Source organism: Tauraco erythrolophus, chromosome 2 (genome assembly GCF_009769465.1).
Source record: "Tauraco erythrolophus isolate bTauEry1 chromosome 2, bTauEry1.pri, whole genome shotgun sequence".
Taxonomy (NCBI): domain Eukaryota; kingdom Metazoa; phylum Chordata; class Aves; order Musophagiformes; family Musophagidae; genus Tauraco; species Tauraco erythrolophus.
Genome location: NC_141466.1, coordinates 77,778,566 through 77,804,954, shown reverse-complemented (window position 1 = coordinate 77,804,954; position 26,389 = coordinate 77,778,566). Strand labels below are relative to the sequence as shown.

Sequence of the window (26,389 nt, the reverse complement as noted above, 5' to 3'; positions counted from 1 at the left end):
AGGATCCAAGGCTTGTGCTGAACAACCTGGAAAGGACTTCTCCATTGGCTTGTGAGGATTAATACTTAAATGCTCCAATTATAGAATCTTGCCTCATGCAACCATGGTTGCCAATGATTACTTCCTACATATGTCTCCGTTAGGTTGCCAACATTCCCATTTGTTTTGAATTAGAACAAATACTCGGAAACACAAGAACAAGACGCTGCTGAACCAAGCCAGATTGTAATGAGCCATGAATCTCTTGGCATTAGGAATGAGAATTTCTAACATTAATGCTTAGCAATGGGAATGATGCCACTGCTGGCACCTTTAAGTTAAAACATCTTAACAAAATTGACTTAAACAGCTACAGATGAACTTAGTTAGTTAGTGCCCGAGAAGTTCCAAGAATTGTTGGTAAAAATATCTTTTGTCTTCTTTCAGAGTTTACTTATTAGCAGCTCCTTAGCAATCTAGACTGTGAAAATAATAAAAGATAAATCCACTTCTCAAATACAGCATTTCAGAGCCAATGGAAATGCTTTCCAATGCTTCAGAAACAAGCACATATTCATGACAATTACATAATTGCAAAGCAGAGTTTATTGCAAGGTGGCCTTTTGATCCACACGGCAGCATATGCACGCATACAAAACACTGGAATTCCCTCAGAACTGCAACAGCCAGAGAAAGAAGCACATCCATTCCTTGTGGCACCATCAAATACAGCAGCCTTGACGGGCTCTGTGTCTCTGTTCATTCCAGTTATTTACCCAGAATTTCTAAACCCGCATCGCTTCATTTCTACTAATTTTAAGGAGGGACAGGCACATTCTAGAGTACCACAGGCTGAGGGACAACATCTTAGAAATACTGAGAAAAACTGAATCAATGCATCACCACAGTCAGCTACACAAATACCTAAAAGAATGTATTCCCACAACAAAGTCAAATCAAAGAGACAACAGCTGCATCATGTTACCATAATAAAATTGTCAGAAAACTTCATTTTAGCTAACATATCTAGTTACTAGAGTATAAACATAAAATTAATAACCCTGTGGATGAGTTGCCAACCTCAAAGGTTGAGGCTGAGACTGTAATGAAGCTACTGAGAGGCCGCAGAAGGATCTGTGTAAGTCTTCTTGACACAGAACTGCAAAGTATAGTGGGATCTCTTGAAGAAGTCTTAGATGTCAAAAGGGAAAAAATTCATTCAACTTAAATTTTATGAACAAGTAATGCTGCAGGTTTTATTGGAGACCAAAGATTGACAAGAATTACCAAGGGTTGCATATTTTTCTAAACTGCCATTTTTTTTCCAGATCTCTTTCTTTTCCTAGCAACATAATTTCACCTACTTGGCAACTGAAATTGCAGGCATTTGAACAAACGTCTTAACGTGACCCACTGTTACTAAAATTTATGTAAATGTGTTTACATTCTTGGATGAAGCTTAACTCCTCTGTAAATTTGTAAAACATTACTCATACTAGATAGCCTCATTACCTAGACTGCAAATATATTTGAGAAGCTTTTGCCTCCTTCATCTCACCAGATTGAGGCAATTCAGTATTACAGGAAGCTGAGTGATTCAGTCTTCTGCAGAGAAAGCTGTAGTTAATGCTGTGTTTAGGAATGGTCTGCACACGCCAACCCTGCAAGCTGGCAGCCGGACTGCGAAGAGAAGGAACACTCCAGAAATTATTTTATTAGGGAAGCTGCACATCCTCCTTACCAGATCTTCACCTTGGTGAAGTGAAGGCACCGGATATAACTGTTCTGAAGAATTTTGAAAAAGCAGTCCTCAAGAAGCTAGATAAACTAAAGAAATAATTTTAAAAGGCTCCAGAAGCCCACCAACATTCACATATATATACTAGCGGCTAGCATCCACCCCCTGAACTGAAAGAGCTGTGGAGAGTCTTGCTGCTGGCCCACGGCTGATGAATGGACTTTCTGCACGAATGCTACCTTCCTATTCCTGCTGCTCTTCACTCGGTTACTTTAAATTATAGGAAGTAGGTAGATAGATAGAAGGAAAGAAGGAGGGAGGGAAGGAGGGAGAGAGGGAGAGAGGGAGGGAAGGAGGGAGGGAAGGAGGGAGGGAAGGAGGGAGGGAAGGAGGGAGGGAAGGAGGGAGGGAAGGAGGGAGGGAAGGAGGGAGGGAAGGAAGGAGGGAAGATTCTACTTCATTAATGACTTTATTTATATTCTACATTTTCTTGTCTCTGTATTAAAACTGAAATGCATACTTCCCCTTTTTTCTCTTCTTGCATGCTTAAAAGCATCTTTTCTATTATTAGGTTTTTAACATCAAAGAAAAAAGACATTTCATTTAAACTTACAAACCATGGTGTCTATTGAACCAATAAAGAGGAAATCCATATTTCTTATAACTTGTCAACATCTATGATATTTGACTCAATTTTTGTCATAGTTCACAAGAGGACATACATTAAACTTCTGAACAATGGCAGGGATTATGTACCATACTCTCCGAAATTAAATTTCCCAAAGTACAAGTATTAAAGGAGGGACCAAGAGATTTTCACTTCAGTCTCTTAATATATTCCCTGGGAAGACAATTTTTTGTTTTTTCTTGCAGAGAGAAAATTATATATGGGAAAATACAGCAGTAATTCGATAATCTGTTTACTCTTGAGAAATAAGATACTTATGTTTCCGAGACAAACTTCAAAGAAACTAGAGCTACATACAAGTTTCCTTTCTAATAAATCATTTTTTGTCCTTTAAGTAGGATTCTCCATATAAGGAAGAGATTTTTTAAAATTATCTTGTAAATATCTAGAGCATTTAAACATGGTTTAAAAAAAAGAGCTTCTGTTATCTTTGAACAAACTATGTTAAGAAATATCAGCGATTACAGCGCACCTAATAAATGCATGTAAAAGCTAACAGGAAATGAATATCTGCGAGACAACTGGAACATCATCTTTGGTGAAAGACTGATGTCACCCCTTCCCCGTCATCCCAGCTGTGAGCTAAATTGCCCAGGATTTCACAATCTCAGTCAATTTCCTTCACAGCCGGCAATGCCAGCAAATTGCTTTCCAATGGAGACAGAACTTTACTCCCTCACTGACAGCCTGAATGTTAAAGAATAAAGAGGCAGGAAAAAGGGCTGAAGACCTCCAGAAGAAATACCGACAAGGGACAGGGAGGAACAGTAAAACAGAAAGAGAAATCAGAAGCAACAATAGTTTTTGCTCCCTAACAGTGATACCTTACATAAAACTCGTATTTACTAGACTATCTGTTATTTCCCACAGAGAAAACCAGAACAAATAAGTATGTTAACTCCTCAAGGTTTTTTCATGGAGGGTTCCCAGTCTTCCTTCTGGTTTTAGCTTCCAGAACAACACAGAACTGTATTTTTTTTCTTAAGAAGTAAGGAAATCATTTCGTGCAGCGACACACCTATGAAAAGATCCATTTTGAAGAGCAACAGTGGTTTTAAGCAAATATTACCCATTACCAGTCAGCTGATGAAAGGTGTTCATCTTCCCATCAACAGCCAGTCTCTGCTTGCTGCCATTTTATTAATGAAATACTCATTCCTAAACAATCATCCCTCTAAATAAATAGTTCCCAATCAAACGCCTATTCCAAACACCACATATGAATGGCAGAATGGTAAAGAAAAATTCAGAAAAAAGTCCAGATAAAACTCACAAGATTATCCAGACAGCATGCTAAGCTCCCCTTTAACTTATTGTGTGCTGATGCCTACTCCCTGTTTAGAAATTACTTGGTTACGTTACTAGCGCTTTTGAGTTAGACCCTCATTTCAGATTTTCTTCTAAAGCACCTTCCAAGCCACAAGCTCCTGGTATGTGAATACAAGCCAGTTGCTTCCACGAAGCAGCAGCCAGTCATAGAATCATGGGATGGTTTGGATTGGAAGGGACCTTAAAGATCATCTAGTTCCAAACCCCCCTGCCATGGGCAGGGACACCTTCAACTAGATCAGGTTGCTCAAAGCCTCATCCAACCTGGCCTCGAACACTTCCAGGGATGGGGCATCCATAACTTCTCTGGACAATCTGTTCCATTGCTTCACTACCATCAGAGTGAAGAATTTCTTCCTTCTATCTAATCTAAATCTGCCCTCTTTCAGCTTAAAGCCATTGCCCCTTGTCCCATCACTACACACCCTTGTAAAAAGTCCCTCTCCAGCTTTCCTGTAGGCCCCTGTCCTAGTTTTAGCTGGGACAGAGTTTTTTTTTAACAGCTAGAAGAGCTCCGTGTTTTGGTTTTACTCAGAGGCTCACTCTGAGAAGAACGCTGATAACAAGCTGCCAAGGACTTTTCAGTGTGCCGGAGTGCAGAAGCACAGCGGGATAAGGGGAGAGCATAGCTGGGACAAGGGGGACACGATTCCCCTTGTGATTTGTGTGGAACTCAAGACTGAGGGCCAAACTGGCCAATTAGTATTCCATATCATGCAGCGTCATGCCCAGTATAAAAGCGAAGGTCAGCCGGGAAGAGGGGCTTTTGCGCTTTTGCACTTTTGCTCTTTTGCGCTTGCTGCGCTGTTGCTCTGCTGTTTTTTCTTTCTTTTCTCTCTCTCTCTCTCTGCCCCTCTCTATTTCGGGGCCTCGCGTTCGTCCGGGATTGCAGCTTCGGGACGAGACGGGCTTCGCATACGAGGGGGTGGTGAGTACCTATCCTGTGTATTAAATCATCTGTATTAAAATCATTCTTATCTCAACCCACGGGTTTCCCGTTTATCCTTTAATTCTCTCCCTCATTCCTGAGGGTGGGGGAGGGGGAGTGACCGGGTGTGTGGGGGAGGAAGTTTTCAACTTAACCCACGACAGCCCCCTTCATGTACTGGAAGGCTGCAATAAGATCATTCCGGAGCCTTCTCTTCTCTGGGCTGAACAGCCCCAACTCTCTCAGCCTGTCTTCATAGGAGAGGTGCTCCAGCCCTCAGATAATCTTCATGGCCCTCCTTTGGAACCACTCCAACAGCTCCATGTCCTTCTGTCAGGGACACAGTACAGCAGGTGGGGTCTTATGAGAGCACAGTAGAGAGGCAGAATCACAAGTCTTTCCAGCTTTCTCTCCCTCTGCCATCTCACAACTCTCGGTTCATCTCAGCTATACACTCCATACCAGGTTTTTTAAACAATTTTCAAATATTTTTTAAATCTGCCAAATTCACCAAGCTGACTAGAAGCACATCAAGCCATGCTCAATGTACTTTCTATGTATAATTTATACATATCAATTATTTGGCTTCCAGAAAAACGACACATCTAATAATTGCCACCCTGCAGAGCTCCATGCTGATGTGGTGTGACAAGCACCAGGACTCTTGCTGTGGTCCCATTCTTCCTCCTGCTGCCACGCACACACTGGCAGCCCAGCAGCAGCACTGCGCAGACCCCATAAAGCCCAGTCCTGTGACAGACAAAGGGATATTAACTTCTGAGATGAAAGCAAATCAAGCGCTTTGTTGCTGCAAAAGCTCTTTTGCCTCAGGGGGTTACTGTTGAGCCCTTCTAGCAATACTCTAAGGAAGTTATTGTATGCTCACACCACTTGCCCAGACATAATAGTTTTGGGAAGCCAACTGGTTCTTCCTTGGCCGAGCCACAGGACAGTTTGAAGGGTCTTGACATTACATCTGAATATGATTCAGACTGTGATTAGGAAAAAACAACTTTTTCAGGAGTGTTACATCCAAAAGATTTCTTTTATCTTTCTTTGAAGGCATAAGAAATGGAAAGAATTTCACAACTCTGCTCTCCATCATGAAGCGCATAGCAGAGTTAAGATAAAGAAGGTAAACAAGACGTAATGGAGGTGCTGTGGAAGCCATTTCTTTCTAGTACAGATGACTGCTATGCATTACTTCAGGGGACTCAGTAACTTCTAACCGTGAAAATATTCTGTATTTCATTAGAAATACATTGTTTTTCATCAAAAGTGAAATCCACACGTCAGTGCGTTGTGCTCCTACTGTGCTAACAAAATTATTCTAATTGCTCTAATAATCTAAAGCAATGTAAAAATACCACATTAAATAATTTATAAAATGTTATACTACTTAAGACTATATATATGAACAGTTCAGAGTTATCAATTTATCAACAATGCTGATGACGTACACTGTAGCCTTATAGAAAGAAGGGTAAACACTCAGGAAAGCCGGTGAATATTAATGATGCTGGCCATTTGAAAAATTACTGTCATAAAAATACTAATAATTCCCAAGTTTGCTAGTTCTCAGTCCCATTTGCAGTCGAAATCATTCCTTCCCATAATTTTATCACATTCACACAGAGAATTTACCATTCATCAGTCATTACTTCAACAGTGTCATCCCAAAGTCTAGATGGTATATTGTGTCCCTCAGCCACTGCAGTACACAACACACTTGGCAGCACGCTGGCTAGTAGTCATTCATCAGATTTAACAGATCAGTCACTGTAGGTAGAAGTAATAGTGGTTACTGCATAACCGATAGTAGTTATGCAAAAATCTTTAATCTAAAAGCTCTGTGATTTTTTTTTTCTTCTGGAAAAATTTACACCACCCATTTAAATGCCAGATTTTGCTTGTTGCTATGGCACATACAAGAAATGTGATTAGAAATGAGTAACTGAGACCCAGGAGTCCCATTTCAAGTGCCTTTCGAGTGCTCAGTTGGTAGGTCACAGCGAGGGAACTGGAGCTGTGCTGACAACAGCTATTTGCCAATACTTGGGAAAAAAGAAGTGAGAAGTGAGTTCCCTCAATTCAGTTTATCCACAGTATTACACAGGTACCACAGTTTGTGACTGTACCGCTGGCACATCCTAAACGTGTTCCTGTGCAGAGTGCATTGGCCTGGGATTTGCAGCTAACCCTCCAATAATCTGGCTTAGGTTATGCCTGCTAGGTGTCATCTTGCCTGTGCAAAAATCACAAAACTTGGAAAAGCAGAATCAGTCTTCAAGTTTTTAGCCATTGTTAGGCAGGGCACAGTGTGGTGAGTTCACGAAACGAGAAACTTTTTGTTTGGATAGGCAACAAACATAGAAGAAAAATGCATTTCTTACCCAATACAGAGATACATCCAAATGTAAACAAATAAGGGCTTTAAAAATGGACAAAATTCCGACCTCATAATATATTTGTCTTTTCACTCTTGCTTCTATTTCCTCGCATTCCCTCTTAATTTTCATAACTTCATTAAAAAATGCTCAAAAGTCACTTCTTGCACTGATTTGAAACCCATTTTCTTCACAGCAGAGACTAGCAAAAGCATTTCATAGCCCTAGCTGAGGGTGATATGTAAAAAAATAAAGATATACAAGGGACAAAAAAAATAGAATTAATATTTAAACGTTTCTATAAAAGATGATTCCCATTGGTAAGTAAACAATGGATCTCATTTGGACTAGTTTAAGACTACAGCTCAGTGTAATAAAACAACATTCAAAGAAGTGGTCAAATTTCCTAGTTTATGGGATAAACATGTAACAAAATGCGGCTTAGAATATTTTCATTATTTATTGTATAAAATGGCCAGTTAACTTCATAGTTAGAATCCCAAGTACTGAAATCAAAGGCCAAACTCCTATTCGTGTTAAGTATTTTTAATCAGGATTATTTTATTAGAATATAATAAAATACTTTTGTTCTGGAGCTCATTATTTCTTATTCTTTTCTCTCATATTGTTACCACAAGTATTCTTTAGGCACAGAGGACAGCTAGCTTTCAGCTTTTAATGTTAATTATGGTAATCTCCATAGATATGATCACCTCTTCTCTTAATTCATAATGTAGGCAAAAAGTATCAGTTCAGCTTTCTATTACAGTAGCAAAGTTCACTGCACTCTAGTGGGTTTTTTGTGACAGCTTCCTCTTTAAAGCTGTTCTTATAATTCAGTATTAAAAAAATTTCTTCAGAATAACACTTAAAACAGAAGGGTATTTTATTTTGTGAATGAATTAATATCAGTAAGTCAGAAGAGAACTTCAAGAGTAAAAATAAATAAAAGCACTCTCTCTTGTATTTTTTCCAGTTTCATAATTTAAAGGTAATTCTGACTTCATATTGAACTGATACGGACATCATTCATGAACATAGGCTAGGGATGGGATACAAGATCAAGATGAAGACACCTAGCCCTTTTTATCTATAAAAGGGTGTCTTCAGGCACAGCAATGCTCAATGCATTGCCTAAGGACAGCTTCCCACTGACATCTGAGACATTCTACAGCATCTCAAACATCTGGATGGGGCTCACAGTTATGGCCAACGAGTATCAGAAACCATGTTCCTGCAGTGTAGCAGCTGGAGGCCAGACAGTAAACTCCAGAGCATCCCAAATGACACTAGACATCAACATTCAAGCAACCAGACAGGATGTTTAACATGTCATTATAAATCAATAGAGATCTCATCAGCATCACCAGTGGAGTTTGGAGACCAACTGAATTCTTCAATTCACTCTAAAGTAGACACCTAGTTGTCAGTGAGTTAAATTGCTGTATATAGACATACAAACTTAGTTGTCTTAATCTCAAGCTGAGTCCTACCACAGATATCTTTAAGCATGTCTTTACATTCATCAATCCCAGCAGAGTTCTAACATTCAAATAGCACTAACTGTGCCTCGTATGACCCAAATAAGTTAACAAAAGTTATATTATTACCCTTCTCCAGTAAAAATATACTCAACCAGCTTTTTGTTTTCCATCCCAATTAAAGATGCATGTCTACCAAGTAAATGCTCATCTTCTTCACAGGAATTACTACAGACAAAGGAAATTCAGTGCTCATCAGCAGAATACTGCTTTAGTGCCTTCAGAAGGTAAATAAGAAGCATCTGGATTTTGCCCTGGATCATTCCTCATCCACTCACCTATCTGTGTTAACATTTTAGTACAGATCGGGAGCATGCGTTTTATGTGACTCTCCTGATCATTCCCACTTAACACTTAACTTAGGTTATAACCTACATTACTATGGCAGTGTTGAAGGAAGCCGTCTTACTAACAACCTACAAAGCATTTGTAAAAAGACTACATCATAAATTAAATGTAATTCGCAGCCATCAAGAAACAAATAAACAAAAATAGTATCTGCAAGCACAAAGGTTTACTTTATCTTCTGCTTTATTTCATTTTAGGGAAAAAAATAGGGACATAAACACTGATGACAACATCACATTTGTCAACCTCACAATTTCTTGGATTCTATCCAGTTACAGGAACATCCCACTTGCTCCATAAACATGAAATATTAATATTTAATGGCCTTAATATTTCAGTGCAAAAAAGCTACTACAAAAACTGTACCTCAAAAAATTGTCAGGACCCACAGCTACTCTCACGTAGTGACTCCTCCGTTACATTCTTGTGCGTCTAAAGCTGATTGTTTATTTTCCTTTAACGCATTTAGCAGCTGTAACAATATATCAGTTAGAGATTAGCTATCATGGCTGTCTGAGGAATTGATTTACAGAACTCAGTTTAGCTGCCTTTTACATGCAAAAAAATATTTTTCTTCATCAGATTTAGGAGATATGACCCACAAAAAACACAATTAATAAAATTACAGCTATGAAGACAGTAAATTTGAAACACATATTATTAAAAATTAGACACCATAGAGCGCATAAAAGCCTATGTCCTAAAATGAAGAGGTGGTGATCATACATCATATTGGAATGAGTAGGCAAAATCTCTGGGAACTCACTCCTTATCAAGAGTAGATTTGGGAACTTAAAATTAGTCTGAAAATCGAAAACTATAACTAGATGGCTTTTCCTCTCAGTGATATTCATTCCTGTAGCATCTAATTCTGCCATCGAGCATCATTATCTCCAACATACTATTTAATGATTTTGTAATTTCAGGTGACACTCCCTCTCTTGCTCTTACACAACACCTTTCTTCTGAAAAATGTCAAGGTTTTTATATAAATAATAAGGTACATAACACCTATGAATTAGGAAATTCCACCTTTCACAGATGGAACTGAAACAGAGCTAACATGCCCTAGATTTACAAATTTTCTGAAGTCATCTTCTCCTAGAAAAAATTACAATAATTCCGATTTGCTTTGGAAAATTACTGTGTCCTAAGTGAACTCTCCTGCAATTTGAAGGCATCTTATTGCAGTAATATCTAACACGAAAGGGACGGATATTTTTTCCTGAATCAGATTTCAGTGATATGCGTCATTACATGTTCAAAACAAGTGAACGCTAATGCCACAGAGGTATCAGTCATGACTCTGTAGCCGCAGGTGAGCTCCATTTCACATTGAAAAAAAAATTAATTTCAAATCCTGCTATGCTTGAAAAACCACATCATATACTCTCCAACCTGAATGACCAACACACAGGGAGTTCTCTAAATAAAAGTTTAAACATAAATTCACTGATTTATGAGCAAATACATCTATACTGAATAAGAAAAATCTGATTCCTCAGAACATCACCATCAGCCTCAGCATGATTCAGACTGATTTTTGGCAACAGCAGGAACCAGGCTCTTCTCATCCTGCTGCAGCTCATCTAAAGTTTAAGCACACGTTTTAAGCAGCAAGGTGGAAGTGAAGCTCAGTGCAACTGTTTCTAATAGTTGTGATTAGGCAAATGACAAGTAAAATGAGATGGAAGGCTGAAGTGAGGGGCCATTTGACAGAAAGAAACTTTCCAGCTAATTTGCGTGTGCCAATCCTTGTAAGCGGGGCAACATAGGGAAGGGGCTCACATCAAAAATTTTCACTGATAAATCACGTCTTTCCAGCTGCCACCGTTCTGTAAAGACCCTACATCTGGTGACACGACTCAGAATTTGTGCTCATAAAGCTTCTTGTGGTACTGCTGCCTCCATTCAAGGGTGGAAAAAAGTAAGCTTAGCTGAGTAACTACAATTCAATCATACACTGAGCTTTTAACCGTACAGGCAGAGGGACTGGCTCTTTGCTTCTGTTTTGGGTTTTTTTTTGAGTGTGGGGGTTTTTTTTTTTTGGTGATATTAATCTCCATAGTACTATTCTGAATCAATAAATCCATTACAAAATGAAAGCATTTTCATCAGTTCACTTCAGCTGCTCTGCCAAAAAAAAAAAAAAGATCTTAATTAGCCAGTATTTTGAGGCTGGTTTGTTACAACCAGCAGAATGGTGAATCTGCCCCAAACTGTTAATAATTAAAAAGTCATTTAAGGCTGCACATCTTCAAAGTATTAAAAATAATTATGTGACAGGACTGTTATGGGGTATGCTCACTTAATACAGCTGAAAGAAATGAGATAAAAATTACTTACATGAAGATGTACATTTAAGGCTGCCTTGCAATGAAGGTATGTGTGTGTGAGAGGGGAACAGAGGAGGAGATTCTCATCTGGAAAAGACTACACAACTCAGAAAATTTTCTCCAAATATTCTTTAGTGGAATCAGTGCTTTTATCCTAATCTTAGAAACATATAGTCACACAGATAAGGCAGTATTAAATGGATCGCTGCTGCCTCAGGAAAGGAAGATAAGTTAGCCTTTGCAGCTTAGATATTCACTTTCCGACAGCTGTTCTTCTTTCTCACAAACTTCCTCTAAGTCTGTGCTTTGGAATAAACAAGATCTTTTCTCAGATAGGGTGTTAGAAACAGATGCTTAAGACACAGATAACAGTATAGTCTGTCAGGTGCATTATATAGCTTGAGAGGGTCTCAGAGAAAAGGTACCAAGCCACATGAATGTGTACGTATGCCTAACAGTGTTTATGAACCCATGCTATTCCAGAAGATACTAAGAGAGGAAAATCCTTCCCTCATACACTGCAACTCTGATGAGAAAAAGACAATTCTCCTTCCTGCCCTGTGCCAGGGTGGAGACAAAAGAGTAGAAAGGCGAGACAAGATGGTGAGGTTGGAGTAGCTGAAACGGTAATCTGGAGAAATTCACACAAAGCAATGCTGAGACCTAATTGAAAGTACGTGGTGGTTTGATTTCTTCAAAAAAATAACACATCCCTTTGGGATCACTGACTGCTTTGTAACCAACACCAGCTGAAGGTGGATATCAGGGCTGCCAGCATTCATACAACCATCATCAATCAACAAATTTGCTGTTACAGCCATGACTGGAGGTGAGAAAAAAGTTACAAACAGTCCTCAGTGACACTTTGTTAACGACCAGTGCTAAGGCTGCTGCTCTAAATACAGCCTGTGCTTTATTTGCAGCCCTAAAGGGTGGCTGCCCTCTTCTCTTTAAGCTTTACTGCCAAGCTAATTCACACCAGGACACTTCGCTGGTGAGGCAGTGGACTCAAGTGAACACCATGGAAGTACAACCATTTCAAGTCTTGTCTAAGTTCTAGTATTTTTTTAAAATGCATGCACAGAAGCAGAAGTCATCTACGATGGCTGTTAATAATTGCAGCTGCCCTGAAGTTCTGGTGCTGGAATATATTCTTTTTGTTTCACAGGAGACGTTCTTCAGTATAATAATCCCAAACCAAACACATTACATACATGCATATTTACATGTGTATGTGGACAAGCATTTGAAAATGACAGTTCCTCATAAATTTATCCATAAATTACCACCAGTCACTTTCAGATATGATGCAACTTATCATACCTGTACAGGCTGCAGGTATCCTTGAACTCAAAATCTCTCCTTTTTATTGCCACAAGTGACATTTAATTGTGAAGAGGTGTTGAATATTTGTTAAACTTTACTGTTACACATATACTACCATTCACCACTTCAAAGTTTGCTGACATTATGTCGGTACAGGTTTTCTGTTTGAATAGTTGACACCAGCTAAGCCCTGCACTTTTCTTTTACCTGGAGTAATGGATAGCTTGATGTCCTGCAATATTAAAATAGAAATCAGTTGTATGTTTCATCTCATCAGTATGGCCAGAGACTTCAATCCAGTGTGCTATCGGGAGGCAGTAAACTCCATCTACTATGTTGCTCTGGTTGTAAACACAACTTCGATCATGATGGGGCCCATTACCTAGAACAGAAGAAAGGACAGTTGCAGGCTGTGCATCTGGAAAATCTTCCAAAAGGTTTGCAGGAGCTGTGAACTGAGTATTTAAGACCAGGAGTGGTGTTCGCTCTCTGTTCAAACTGTATTTCTCAGAACACATTATTATCACCTGAAATAGAAGAAGAAGAAAAGCAAGCAGGTGGCAGGCAGCGACCTGGCAGCAATGAAGACCTGTTTCAGGGAGCAGCAAAGGGTGGCCCTCCTCCACCCCATTCACAGCTGCCTGGCCAGCAAAGACTCTTCAAGTGTCCTGCCGGGGACAGGACGCACATCGATGTCTAGCCTAGGAGCTCATTAAATCCTACCTGCCTTTTATGTTTGCTAACCAATAAAAAAATCACTTTGTACTCTTCAGATACTTGTCCCACTTACAAGGTCTGCTCGTACACAGTAAAGGTGCCCAAAGAGACCCAGACACAATCACATCTGCAATGCCAGGCAATCACGATTAACTAAAATAGCTTTGTCTAAAGTAAGAAATTTTTCTTACAGTTTTCCATTATTTAATATCCATTACCCCTTCTGCTCTTACAGTAATAGTGTGAGCTTTAGTACAGAAAACCAATTTTTAATACCATGCCAGAGTAAGCAATTTGAATTGAACCAGTTCAGTCATCAATCAAAAGGTTATCTAGCCTCCAAAAATTCAGTATATTCTCCCCCTGCCCCATCATTTTTACTTACTTATTGTAATATTAATTGCCATGTAAGAATTACTGTGCAGATTAGAAGTGACGTAGACTCTGCCTTGCTTTAATGTAAACCTGCTACACTTATACATTATTAATGATGTTAGAACATTTCTGAGTAAAATTATGCCCAAAGGAATATCCTCAATTTCAGACTGCATGTAAATGCATGACCAGGTTCCAAGCACCACATTTAGGAAAATTTGCTAGAGCAAGAGCGTTTTGGGGGATGTATTAATGCAATGATTAGAGAATAAGACTAACATTTAATAGTAAAGCTCAAACAATCCCCTTATTTCCAGATGACATGCAGTATTTTCTATTATAATTGTGAAATATTATTATTTACCAAATATAAAATTAATACACTAGGTAGAAAACTATTTTCTCTTTCTGTATTGCTGAACCATTATGTATCACACTGTCTGCGTTTAGCCCGTATTTGAGGCTAAACAATAGTAATGGTATGACACAGCTTTTGATAAATAAGGTGAGCAAGATCAGTATCTAGCTCCTGAAGCTACAAATCTTACCATTGTACTTTTATCTCACATTTCTAATTATTTACACATTCTTACCACTTTTAAACAATATTTGAAGAAGGCAGTATACATCAACAAATACAACAGCATAACAAAACCTTTTATGTTTATGACACTTCATTGATTTAATGTATTCAGCAAAATCTTTACAACCACAAATAACATATCTTGCCTTCCCCGTTTTACTCTCCGACAACTGTCCGTAGCAATGCACATCACCATGGCCCTACCCAGCCATCACAAGGCTGTGTCTGATCCTGACCCACACCCACCCACGGGCTGACATCCCATCCCAGCCTCAGCCTGTCCCCATCCCCCGGTGCCCCTGGCTCCCTGCTCCTCGCTGCCAACCCCATGGGGTGTCCCTGCAGCCCTCAGCCCCAGTCTCCAGGGAGCCACCAGCCATCACTGCCCCCTGGCAGTTTTGGACCATGTTCTCAGGATCCCTGACTCTTTTGCTACTCCCAGACCTGTGCTTCCTCATATGCAGGTGCCCTTGCATGAAAGGTACCCCCTGCTCCTGACCCCTGGTAAAGCCATTCTGCCAAGGAACCCTAAAAGAACCCGTCTGTCCCCTCAGTGCTAGGTGACACTTTGTACACACTATGGCTGCCTCAAGCACTGCCCCTTCCTCCTCCAGCTGTTGCTCCTCTCCTATCTGGGTTTCTGCATGAATTTTTGCCATCACAATCTATGGTATTTCTCTCCTGCTTAACTTCTCCCTTCTCCAAGGTGATAGTCAGTCCTACAAGACAACAAAGCCTCGCTTTTCTTCATCTTCATGATCTCAGTGGCGTACCTCCTGCTTTCCCATTTCCAACAGTTGCTGCTTGAGGTGCATGTCCTTCTGTCATTCGTCAGTTTTACTGTCCATCCTCTTTTCCAGTTTTAATTATCGTCTCTTTTTCTCTTTCCTTCTCTGTCATCTGCCTTCTTAAATGGCAGTAACCTCCTTGCCTTGTAATCTTTTCAACTTCACCATCTTTCATTCCCTTACCTAGCCTGCAACCACACATGAAAGTGGGCCAACAGTAAATTGCCATGAGACGTTTGTTTCATTTACTCCCTCAAACAGGTTTTGTCAAATCTCATTCTGAAAAGCTTCCTTCTCTAATTGTTATTTATTGCTGTTGATTTTTCTGCACCACTCAACCTCACTTTCCTGCTGTGGCCTACAGTCAATCTGGAATCTCAAAAGGTATGTTTTCCTTTGACTATAATGCTCATGTAAACAATAACAGCTTGCATTCGTAACATTCCTCATGAGAACTGCACCGCTCTTTACTACTCTTAAATTATCTACTGACTTATAAATTAACAACCCTCTTACTGAAATATGATGTCTGTGCAACAGAATGTATATGAATATGCATTCAACATATATATATATTCATGTGTGTATATATATTCATTAATTTGTTGAATATATATTTGAATATATATTTGTTGAATATATATTCAACAAATACAGTCATGTAATTTCAGATAGGAGGGGGAGAGGGCTACCATCTCCGAACACTAATTTAGAGAACAGTATGATCATGCCGAGCCGTTCAGGAAACTGAATTCTCCATTCCCCTTGGAAGAGTTACGAAAGAAGGCAATTACTACAAACGATCAGGATCTCACTACCCAGGCAATATGCAAATGATATACAAGCACTTCTTGCCACAGTTTGCTTCACAAGACGCATTTAACAAAAAGTTTCAAAACCAGAGAAAGTTGTTTTATCTGTTCACATCATGCTTCTGCTAGCACAGTTTATCACAGGAAAACCGTAATATTTTGGATGCCATAAAACAACAATGCAAGGAAACAGTTTCAGAAGTAGAGCTGGATGATAAGTTTGGAGAAGCAATGTAGAACTCATCTATAACTTAGAGCTGCTATAAAAGGTTTAAAGATTGAGTTCTCTCAACTTTTATCTTCCAGAGTCATTTAATACAAAAATAAAAGTCACTCAATGAAACCAGATTTCATTCAAGGTAACGGATCATAAACTGTGTTTTAAATAGAAAACAATTAGCATCACCTACATGATCTGTTATATATTTGCAGAACGTATATGGCTAGGAAAACGGGGACAGCTTGAGCGACAAGCAGAAATCATTAGCTGGGTAATCCTCAGTTCTTCCTTTTCCATCCCTATCTTTTTAAACCTTTCCTCATGAGGTTCCTTTGTCTGAAGCAAGGTGCATCAACCTCATAGTATGCCTAAGCACATTCAGGCAAAACATGCCTTAGTCTCATCTTAGTCCCTTCATCTCTGCTGACAGAGCAGGGCCTCATCTGTAGTAGAGTTATGTGACTTCTTCAGACTCAGAAGACCCAGTCCAAGACTTCTCAAAAGCACTGTAAGAGCTCATGCAAAGAACAAACCAGCTTTCAGAGGCAGGATAAAAACCTGCCACACTAAGTGAAACACTTACTCTTCCCTCCCTCGCCACAATAAGACAAACAAAGTCCCTTCTAGATTTGGATCCCTGGAGCACGGGGACATTCCCATGCCTAGGACAGGGCACAGCGTTAGGTAGTTGTAATATGAAATAAACAATTATTGGGGTGAAATATTTTTTTATAGTCAAGGAAACATTGTGCAGCCTCAAAGATTTGGGAGAATTTTAACAGCATTTCAACTTTTCTGTTCCTAGAGCCAGTAGTAAAGCAAAGAAAATCAAATCTGTTTTCTACTCGCCTGTTCATCTATTCATAAAAGAAAACAAGCACAAATGTCCATTGAGAAAGGGAAATACACCACAGGAAACATATGTTTTTACAGCTCAAACCACTTCTAAATTAGTACTTTTCTTCACCTTGTTTTCATTCATACTGTTTCAAGTGGCAAAACACTGGTTTAGTTACTTATTTTTGGAAGGTAAATACAGAATCGTTTGAAAACATGGAAAATTCAACCATAAAAAAGGGTAAGTTAAATATCTGAACAGTATTGATCCTCTTGTTAATCTATCATGTGGACTTTCCTAATTAAAGAACAAAAGGAATTTGGAAGTTTATTAGAAGATACAGGTCCTACTTTAACCAATAGGGTAGCACTCTTTTTTGTTCAATAAGGTCCAGAATGATTTTATTTAAATTCCGTCTTTGTCCTTCTTCACAGCAAAAATGCTTCTTATTTGAAAGAGAAACATACGTTTCTAGGCATTAAATCATTAAGTCTCTCATTGCTTTTGCAACCCACTAGTTGCTCTCTGCACTGCGGATGGTTGCGCAGTGGAATCCAGTGACGCAGGAACTGCTGGAGAGCAGAGCACCCAAGCAGCCCACCTCACAGGTCAAGCCTCACAAAGGGCTCTTCCCCAACCTGCATGACTGCACTTATGGCTCCTGGTTTAATGCATATGAAGGATGATCAAAGCAGCATAAGAAGGAAGCTGGCTGTATGAACAACCAAACAAAATATTAAAACCAATGATCTCCACGTAACTGAGAAATGGCACTGGCAAAAGACGGAGCTAGGAACAAAACAAATGAAAAACAGGTGAAGATATAGCAAGTAAGAAAAAGATGTCCAAAGATCAAGGGCTGGAAGAAAAGAAGCAGGGACCAGAAGAGGATCTTCTGAAATTTGATCTAATCACATATAGTAGCAGAATACAAAGGAAAACCTTCAGTTACTATTTTATTACAGCTACACTGAAGAGTTGAAAAAAGCATAATCCAACAGTCTGCCAACAGCACAGGCTCATCTTGACACAGAGAACAACCGCACACAGATTGCATAACGTTCTAGAAGAGTCACACTGGTGAAATTATCAGCTTGATCTTAAAAGATAATGAGCAAAATCTGGGTCAATGAAATTTCTCAGCACCATTAAGTGTGGTGAACCGGAAAAAGATGAATGAATGAAAAAAATAAGATTGCCTCTTTCACTGTCTCCGCAGAGCTGTCTGCAGCAAAGCCACATAGTGTACTGCTCAGCCACAGCTCTCCCAGCTACCAGGCTGTTGAACACCTTGCTGGAAGTTTTGATATTTTTCTGTTTTTTCCTGGGTGAGGGGAGACATGTAGAAACCCCAGGGCACAGCAGCAGCCACAGAGGTGCTATGTATCTCATCCCTGCCTTCGCCAGACCCTACACCTCAGCAAGGTCAATGTGTTTCTCAGTTCACTGCTACCCTTGAAAAACCACAGGGTGACTTAGGTGACCTTAGATACACACATTAGCTTCAATGGCAACTAATGAATCCAAACAGCAAGTAGCTAGGCAATTTTCAGGTCACCTACTTACAAATCAGTAAAGACTAACTCTTTTAATCTTTGTCATAAATTTTGCATGAACCAGCAGGCTTTACACATGTCAAATCAAAATTTTAAGTATGCCTAAATATTATAAGTAATTACATTTGAAATATTAAACAAGGTCCTTTAACAAGGTAAATTAACATCTTGAGTTCACGCTTAGAAATTCCCCTGGAAGAGTTTAATAACATCATAAGTACTATAAACACCCAAGGGGCAGAGGAATGGGGAGGGGCCGAGCTAAGGAATAGATTTTTTTTTTTTAAAATAGTACTTGAACAACAGGAACTAACAGAAACATATGGGGGGAAAAAATACCCGAAATGAAAGCTTTAAAAGACAAAGTACTTGCTTGCTTCCTTATCTTTCATACAAAAATTACAAAAACGATCAAAAGCCTCAAGTCCCATTTTGGACCTGATTCTCAGAGTTATCCGAATGTGCTACTCCATGGTGTCATTATCAGACGTTACTCTAACGGGACTTCCATCACTACACTTAAAATATTCAAATTTACTTACCCTTTCACCAGGTTCTGTCATGAAAGTCTCCCTGCTGCCTAACTGTTTGAACGAAATTCAATCTCTGATATATTGAAATAGGATCTGTTTCAATCCCACCAAGGCTGAATCGCTATCGATTGTTAAAAAAAGCAGAGGTAGAGGAGGCTGAATTCCCCTCGGTGGAACTGAGCAAGGTCAGGTATTTTGGCAGTTTGAGTCTGCCACAGGCTCTTATGCTGGAGTCCCACCTTTCTAAGGTCTCACCAAAGCCCCTGAATAGCTGCCCTTTGTCTTCACACCTCTGACAAACAGTGCCAAATAACATGTTTTCATTCTGTATGTCGCGTACTAAGCCTTACTCACGCACATAAAAATATACTTACTCTACTTTCTACTTTATAATGCTACTTCTTCTGCTGTTAATAAACTGTCTTCTCTTTAGATTCTAAAAACAGCAGATGACGTTCTTGTATTACTTAAATACTTAAGCAGGCTGTTTCAGCTTCTCATTTGGTAGGGCTGATAGGGCTGATACACATAACCAAGGAAACAAGTTTTAAATCTATTAAAATCCAGGTTGAATTTGAGATTTTTTTAGTCTATTAGTCTACTCCTAAGAGAATTCTTTTAAAGGATTTTTTTTAGTTATGCCAGAATTAGAGCTAAATGGTTTACAAGAAAGCCCTCCTCAGCACTTAATACTGTTAATCAACATGGCTTTTCTTCTTTTTCTTTTTTTAAAATCAGAGATGAGAAAGTAAGAATTTTCAAAGGCAACTTTCAAGAATATGTTTTATTTCTCTCTCTAGGCCCGCTTAGGCACAGGTGTGTCTCAGTGTGAGCTGTTACCGTACTAAGAGTTTTTAACCAAAAGCCCAGTTTAATGATGTAGATTAAGCCAGAGAAAAGCAACTAAAAGGGAATTCAGCTCATGTAAAAAAGAGGTTCTTCTCAGATAGATGGTGGAAATAAGAATAAAGGAAATGCAGATGATAGAATAATAGCTGATAGTAACACAATGTATAATGTAATAGAGTCTTCCTAACCACTCTGAAACTCCCTATGGCATTGTACTGTGAATTACTGATTGTTACTTTCTACCACACCAGAAAAGACTACTGAACTATAGGCAGGAAACAAGCTACATCAAAATAGTAACCATGGCAAAATCTTAACCCAACTCTCATCCCAGTTACTTTACTTAAGTGCTTCTCACCACTGAAAATAAATTCTTCACCCATATCGCACGCTGCTGTCACTTGGAAGTGAGGACACAGAGTGAAGTGGGCGATGTGAATAACGATAAATAAAGTATTTGCATAAACAATGCATTTATTGTAATTTTACCATTAAAAACACAACTGCTCTCACAGCAGTCAGAGCTGGGCCCCCATTATCCCTGTGGGTAGGAAACAACACACACCTGCCAAATCCAGAGAAATGCATGTGTACATACTTATTTTTATTCTTCTGATTTTGCAGTTTCATGGACAACTCTCCATTGTTCTATTGATCTCCAGCAGTCTGCTCAGTAAAAGTTGATTAGTGCTGACATATAGATAGGAAGTGATACAAAACTCACCACCAATTATACCGTAATCCATGCTAAGTATGTCTTGAGGGAGTTGAAAACAAAACACCAGGAGCTGTTGCACTTTGTAAACAAAAGTTTCTCTCCATTCATTAAAGAGCTATTAGACAGTAGATTTCAAAGTTACTCGCTTTCACTCATGAAGTTTCCTCACATCTGAAAGGTGTTAAGGCCCTTCCAACCCTAACCATTCTATGATTCTATGTAGCACTGCCCAGGAGGCAATAGCCTCGCACAAGCAAAATGCACATTACACACGACTATTCAACTACCAGCATCCAACTGCACGCTGTGTTCCTTCCTATTCACCACCTACTTCAGAACAAGACTGGGGGAAGCAAGGAAAGCCCTGGATTATTTTCAAAAGCAGCACAGATGACAGTAAATGCTGATGAAACGTCCAAGTAGCTGCAAGAAACTGCGCCGTCACCAGCTATACGCAGGTAAAATGGCGACACCCAGTGGGAACAACACTACATAAAATATCTGCATTAAAAAAGGTATGAGGAAATGTTATTCTCTCCAGGGTTTTTTTTTCTTTTTTTTTTTAAACAATAGAACCGCTAATTTGAGGATCTGTATATTAGCTTTGGGAAAGAAGATGCATCTCAGTTACAGAAAAGTAATGTTGCATCCAACTGTACTTCTCCACAATGGCCTCAAAAGTTCTGCTTTGCTTTATCCCACCATGGCTTAGCCCCACATATCTTTTATTCTGTTACAATCCCTCCAACAAAAATGGCAAGTAGGTATTAACTTCCCACACATCCTTTAAAGAATCTCCCCCCTTAAAATAAGAAGTTATAGCAATTTTGTTCCACAGAGTTGAGGCCAAGAAGTGAGATTGTTTCAGGTTTCAACAGATTGTCACTTTAAAAACAAAATTTTAATGTGCCTTACTATCATCAATATTTTCAGCCAATCAAGTACTGACTCTTGAAAGCAAATTTTACTTCTGGTATTCCCGCTAATTATATTACAGTATTATTAAAACCTTTATTACTCCATAAATGTCTTTTTGAACTATCATCAGAAGTATATGCTGGCCAACAGATGTCTTAAACTGTAACTAACAAGGTCATAAGAGCATGAACTGGAAACATCAGAAGGCCAACACACCAAGCCACAGGCTAAGTAATCTGTCTCTAAATCAAACTGTGTTGTATTGGTTGTTTGGGGCCCCCAAGAAACAAGAGAATGACACAGCAGGTAAGTGCAAACAAGACATCATCTTTTCTCTCCTCCCCGCTCCCCAAAAGTAGAGACTTTATTTTTTTTGAAGGAAAAAGGCTCTGCTCACCTCTACAAATTACTAGAATGGAGGCTGACCCTGCTTTTCAGCTTTAACTGGCAAGACTCTATCTGTCAAGCTTCAAGTAAGCACCAACTACATCAAACTACTGGTTATGTGAAAATGGATCAACATTTCAGAATATAAGCTTATACTTTTTATATATATTTTTTCCCTTTTTTCAAAACATAAGGTGTCAACGGCCTATATTCCATCATCTCAAAACAGTTTGGGGCATATCCTTTGTAACTCCTACGTCCTTTAATTGAACATGTATCTTGTATAGTATCCATACTTTATTTAGACCAGAGTAAAGTGCATAAAGGCATAGATGAATGCTCAAGCATAAACTCACAAAAACAAATTCAAGCATAACTTTCATCTTGTATTTATTTAGTTTTGACAGCAGGCACAATATACTTTTACTTTGCAAGCTGAAAGAGAGACATGAACCCAGTTCTGAAGAAACAAACTACATCAAAACCAAAGTAAACAGAAAGACACATAGCATGTGGTTGGAAAAAAAAACAAAAAAGGTACATACATTCATTTATTTTTTCTAATGGTTAAACCTATTCCCAGATTCTAAAGCTCAACATAAACTATTTCCACAGCTACCATGGCAGTTAAAAACCCTCTTGGATAACAGGCCTTTCCACTGAGCTCACAGCAGGTGAGCAAGTAGCAACCCTGAAGAAATAGCACTTGGGCCAGAGAGCATGCAAAAACCACCTCATCAGAGCCAGAAGAGCCCCATGGCTTTAAGTGAGAGGCCCCGGATGCAGACCAGCGTCATCATCCTGGGACAGCAGAGGCAAGCACCTGACCCTTCAGGAGCACAAGAGAGCCTCCTCTCCCACCTCATCCTCCTAGAGACGGGAACTAGTTCCCTTCAGACACAAGCAACAAGCCAGCAACGCTCCCGCAGGCCAAGCCTTGCTTGTAGGTGTCCCACCAGACCACCTGGCAGAAACCAAAAGCCACAGAACACTGGCCCTTGATCTTGACTCTCTTGCCCACAGAAACAAGTACCCTCACTTTTATCTTTCAGTTTCCCCATTGCATTGGAATGGCTGCAAGGATGAACTAAATTTATACTCAAAACATATGATGCAACATGTACTGCAGTATCATAAAAACAATATGCATTACTAGTGGAACTCTCACATGAAGTACACTAACAAAAAAATCCGGAGTAATTTTCTTAAATATGGCACATTATCTCATGTCAAATGTATGTAAACATCTGATATCCGTAATCGGACAGGAGCTCCTCTGGTTACAGAGTAATGCTTCAACTCATAAACTCAGAGTAAGTACCATTCTGCACTTTCCTCTATCCCTCATGACCATGTCTTCAAAACTGCAGATGTTCTGTAACTGCTAAATGTCTCCCAAAGCACATTTTAATTCTAAACATATAGGACACTAAAGAGACAAAGCATAGCTTTTACTTATCACCAAGACAGTTTTGTTCTTTTTTTAAAAAAGGTAGCTGTCTTTTAAAACTGTGATTTTTACAAGAATAAATAGATGACAGTCAAAACTTTTCTTGATCTACAGTTGGAAAAAAAAAATCATTAAACCAAATGACACAAAAAAGGACTGCAATATATTGCTTCATTATTAGACAGGAAAACATCCTTAAAATCCTTTCATGCAATACATCAAGAAAAACAAATTTCAGAGTTTAAGCAAATTTAGTTATTTCCTGTAAATAACAACTTAGAAAAAAATGGTTGATATGAATCAGTGATTAAAAACCCCTCTGCATTTGTATGATATGCCCATTTGTTTGCTATCGTTCTAGCTAAGCTATAAGCTCAAACTGCTGAGCATTCACAATGACAAAAACAAAATCCCACACACGTTAATCCTAAAACTGCATCGGTAGCACTACTGCCAAAACAGAGTATGTTTATTACTCAGGCTACATTTACTAAATTCACTCCCAGCTATGGACAAATATCTAGAGATAACATTACTTCCAAACTAGATAGTAACCATCACCTTACAATTACAGATTCTCTACAGACTGGAACACTCTATTATTATTATTTCTGTACCCTGTGTGGTGAGGACATCTTTGTTTACGGATATCACTGGCATATTATGTGCAATATGGCACCTTCAAAAGAGACCCAATTCTGCTTCCTTGGACAGACGCAAAGATTTTTATTCCATAAATTCACTTTTGCTGCATTTCTGCAAAAGAAAAACATGATTAAAACAGGCAGAATATACTACTAATTTTAGCTGCTAAATAAAACAAATATTGTTACATGATGTAAATAGCAATTCATGATGCAAACTTCTGTGAATGTACTACCAGTACGTAGTCTTTTATTAGCATAAAGATGAAAAAACAAATGCAACAGTTACAAGGACATGCATGTTTTAGTCTATATGACCGAATGGCAGTTTAAAAGGGTGATATGTATTCTTAAAATGGGTGAGGAGCAACTGCTCTGCAATGTGTTATTTCGGTATATGGATTATAAAACTATTTTATAAGTTAAAAAAACCTCTCACAAATTACTTAGTCATCTGACTTCCTTTCAGCAAGTCTGATCCATTCCTCAGTGACAAGAGGTATATTTAGAGTCTTATTTGACTCAGCATACAATTGTATGAGCGTTATCTTCTATTTAAAATACTTAAATTAAATATACTAGAACAGCACATGGAAACTGACTGAAGTTATTCAACATTTGACAAGACAGAACAGCAGAACCACGGTGGAAGTACTACTGAAACCACAAGACGATTGGAAAAGCTGCGATAGAACTTTTCCTTACTTTTTTTTCAGCAATTCTGATGGTAAAATTTTCCAGCCTGAAAACGCCATCATGACATTTCAGCTTACTGAAATAAAGTAATAAATCACACCCTAACGTGTAAGTAGGAAATTCCAAGTTCCTTTCTTCTGGGCAAAAAAAGAAAACAAAACACCAGGACAATGGATGCCTGAAGTAAGAAAAGAAACAGTGAAACTGTTTCAAAGAACTTTTACCAATCTAGAAGAGCAGCTTCATTCTGTATTCACCCTCCTCCATCAACCGGTTAAAAAAAAAAAAAATTGTTAGCCTGTGCTCACGTCATGTCACGACAGCCTAGGAGGTTCCGCCTGCAAGCATAACTCGGGTCATCCTGTACAGGCGGCGGCCGACGCCGCCTCCAGCGACACCCGGCGGCATCAGGCTCAGGACATCCCTCTCGGCCCCCGAGCGGTGCTTCGGGGCGCCGGGCAAGAGGCGGAAGCTGCCAGAGCCGCCAGCAGGGCAAGCGACCCGCCAAGGGGCGGAGCTCCCACCCCTGCTCTGCCTCCGCACAGCCGCCCCTCCCGGCCGACCACCGACGCCCGGGCTGCACCGAGCCCGCCCTGCTCCCACCAGCCTTACTGCGTCCCACCGGGCCCGCCCGCCCCGGGACAACGATCGAGCCCGCGGCCCCCAGCAGCAGCCCCGCCCGCCCGCCAGCTCCTCGCGGGCCGCCCCTCACCACAGCCGCGCCGGGCAGGGCGAAGGCGGCGGCCCCGCCCCGCCGCCGGCGCGCCGAGCGTGGGCACGGCGTCGCGGCCGCAGCGCTGTGGGGTGCGAAGGGGCGGCGCGAAGGGCGCCGTCCGTTACCTTCCCAGAGGAGGTCGCCGCCCTGCCGCCGGAGGAACTTGTACCAGAAGGGGCTGGCGGCGTCCTCGTCCGGCAGCGCCACCTCCACCAGCCACAGCGCCGGTTCCTGGGCTGGCAGCGGGGCGGTCGGCCGCGCCGGCTTCATGGGCACGGCGCGCCGCGGGTCCCACTGGCCCAGCTCCGGCCGCGAGCCGGCCACCAGCAGCACGCCGCCGCCCTCCGTCATGCGGGCCGGCAGCACCACGCCGAAACGGAAGAGCATGGCGGGCAGCGGCGTCCGTTCTGCAGGCAGCCCCCTCCGCCGGGCCGCGCCGCCGCTGGAGGGCGCGCGGCCCGCACTTCCGGCTGGGGGCGGGGCGGGACGCCGTGCCCCGGGCGCCGGCGGCGGCCGCGGATGCCTGTTTGGCGGCGGGGGGCGGTGGCGGCGGGGGGCGGTGGCGGCGGGGGGCGGTGGCGGCGGGGGGCGGTGGCGGCGGCTCGCTCCGCCAGGACCTCTCCCTGTATGGCTTTTTTTTAGGCTGTTTGTCTACCTGCACGTACGCAGCTGAGGAGGCTTCCATCCCAAAATACCGGCCGGGAGTTAAACCAACACCCACCCCGGATAGCCTCCTAAAAGTAGGGCCGGGACGGAGAGTTAGTTCTCTCTGCGGGTGGATAGTAGGTTTCCAGGCTGCGGAAGGCTGTACGCTACGGACACCGGCTTCAGCGAGTGGGCGTTACCCCTTCAGTAAGCCAAGTCACTGCGGTTACTCCCGAGAGCCCAGGCCTTGCCCAGCAACGCACCCCACATCCTTAAATTTAACTGCCGTGTGCCCGGCGTCACACGCAAGGTTTAGTCTCGAATAACACGTAAGCGCTTGTATGT

The 26,389-nt window shown here is 40.7% G+C and overlaps 1 protein-coding gene across 1 annotated transcript in view; it reads right to left on the bottom strand.

The window, feature by feature from the left end:
- The window catches only part of EPM2A (EPM2A glucan phosphatase, laforin), a 40,587-nt gene extending 14,801 nt beyond the window's left edge, over nucleotides 1-25,786 (bottom strand). The window contains exons 1-2 of the mRNA XM_086631517.1: nucleotides 25,525-25,786; nucleotides 12,808-12,982 (exon numbers count right to left, since the gene is read on the bottom strand). Of these exons, the coding sequence (XP_086487643.1) occupies nucleotides 12,808-12,982; nucleotides 25,525-25,786 (437 nt within the window). The remainder of the gene's footprint in view (nucleotides 1-12,807; nucleotides 12,983-25,524) is intronic.
- Between the last annotated feature and the right edge of the window lie 603 nt (nucleotides 25,787-26,389).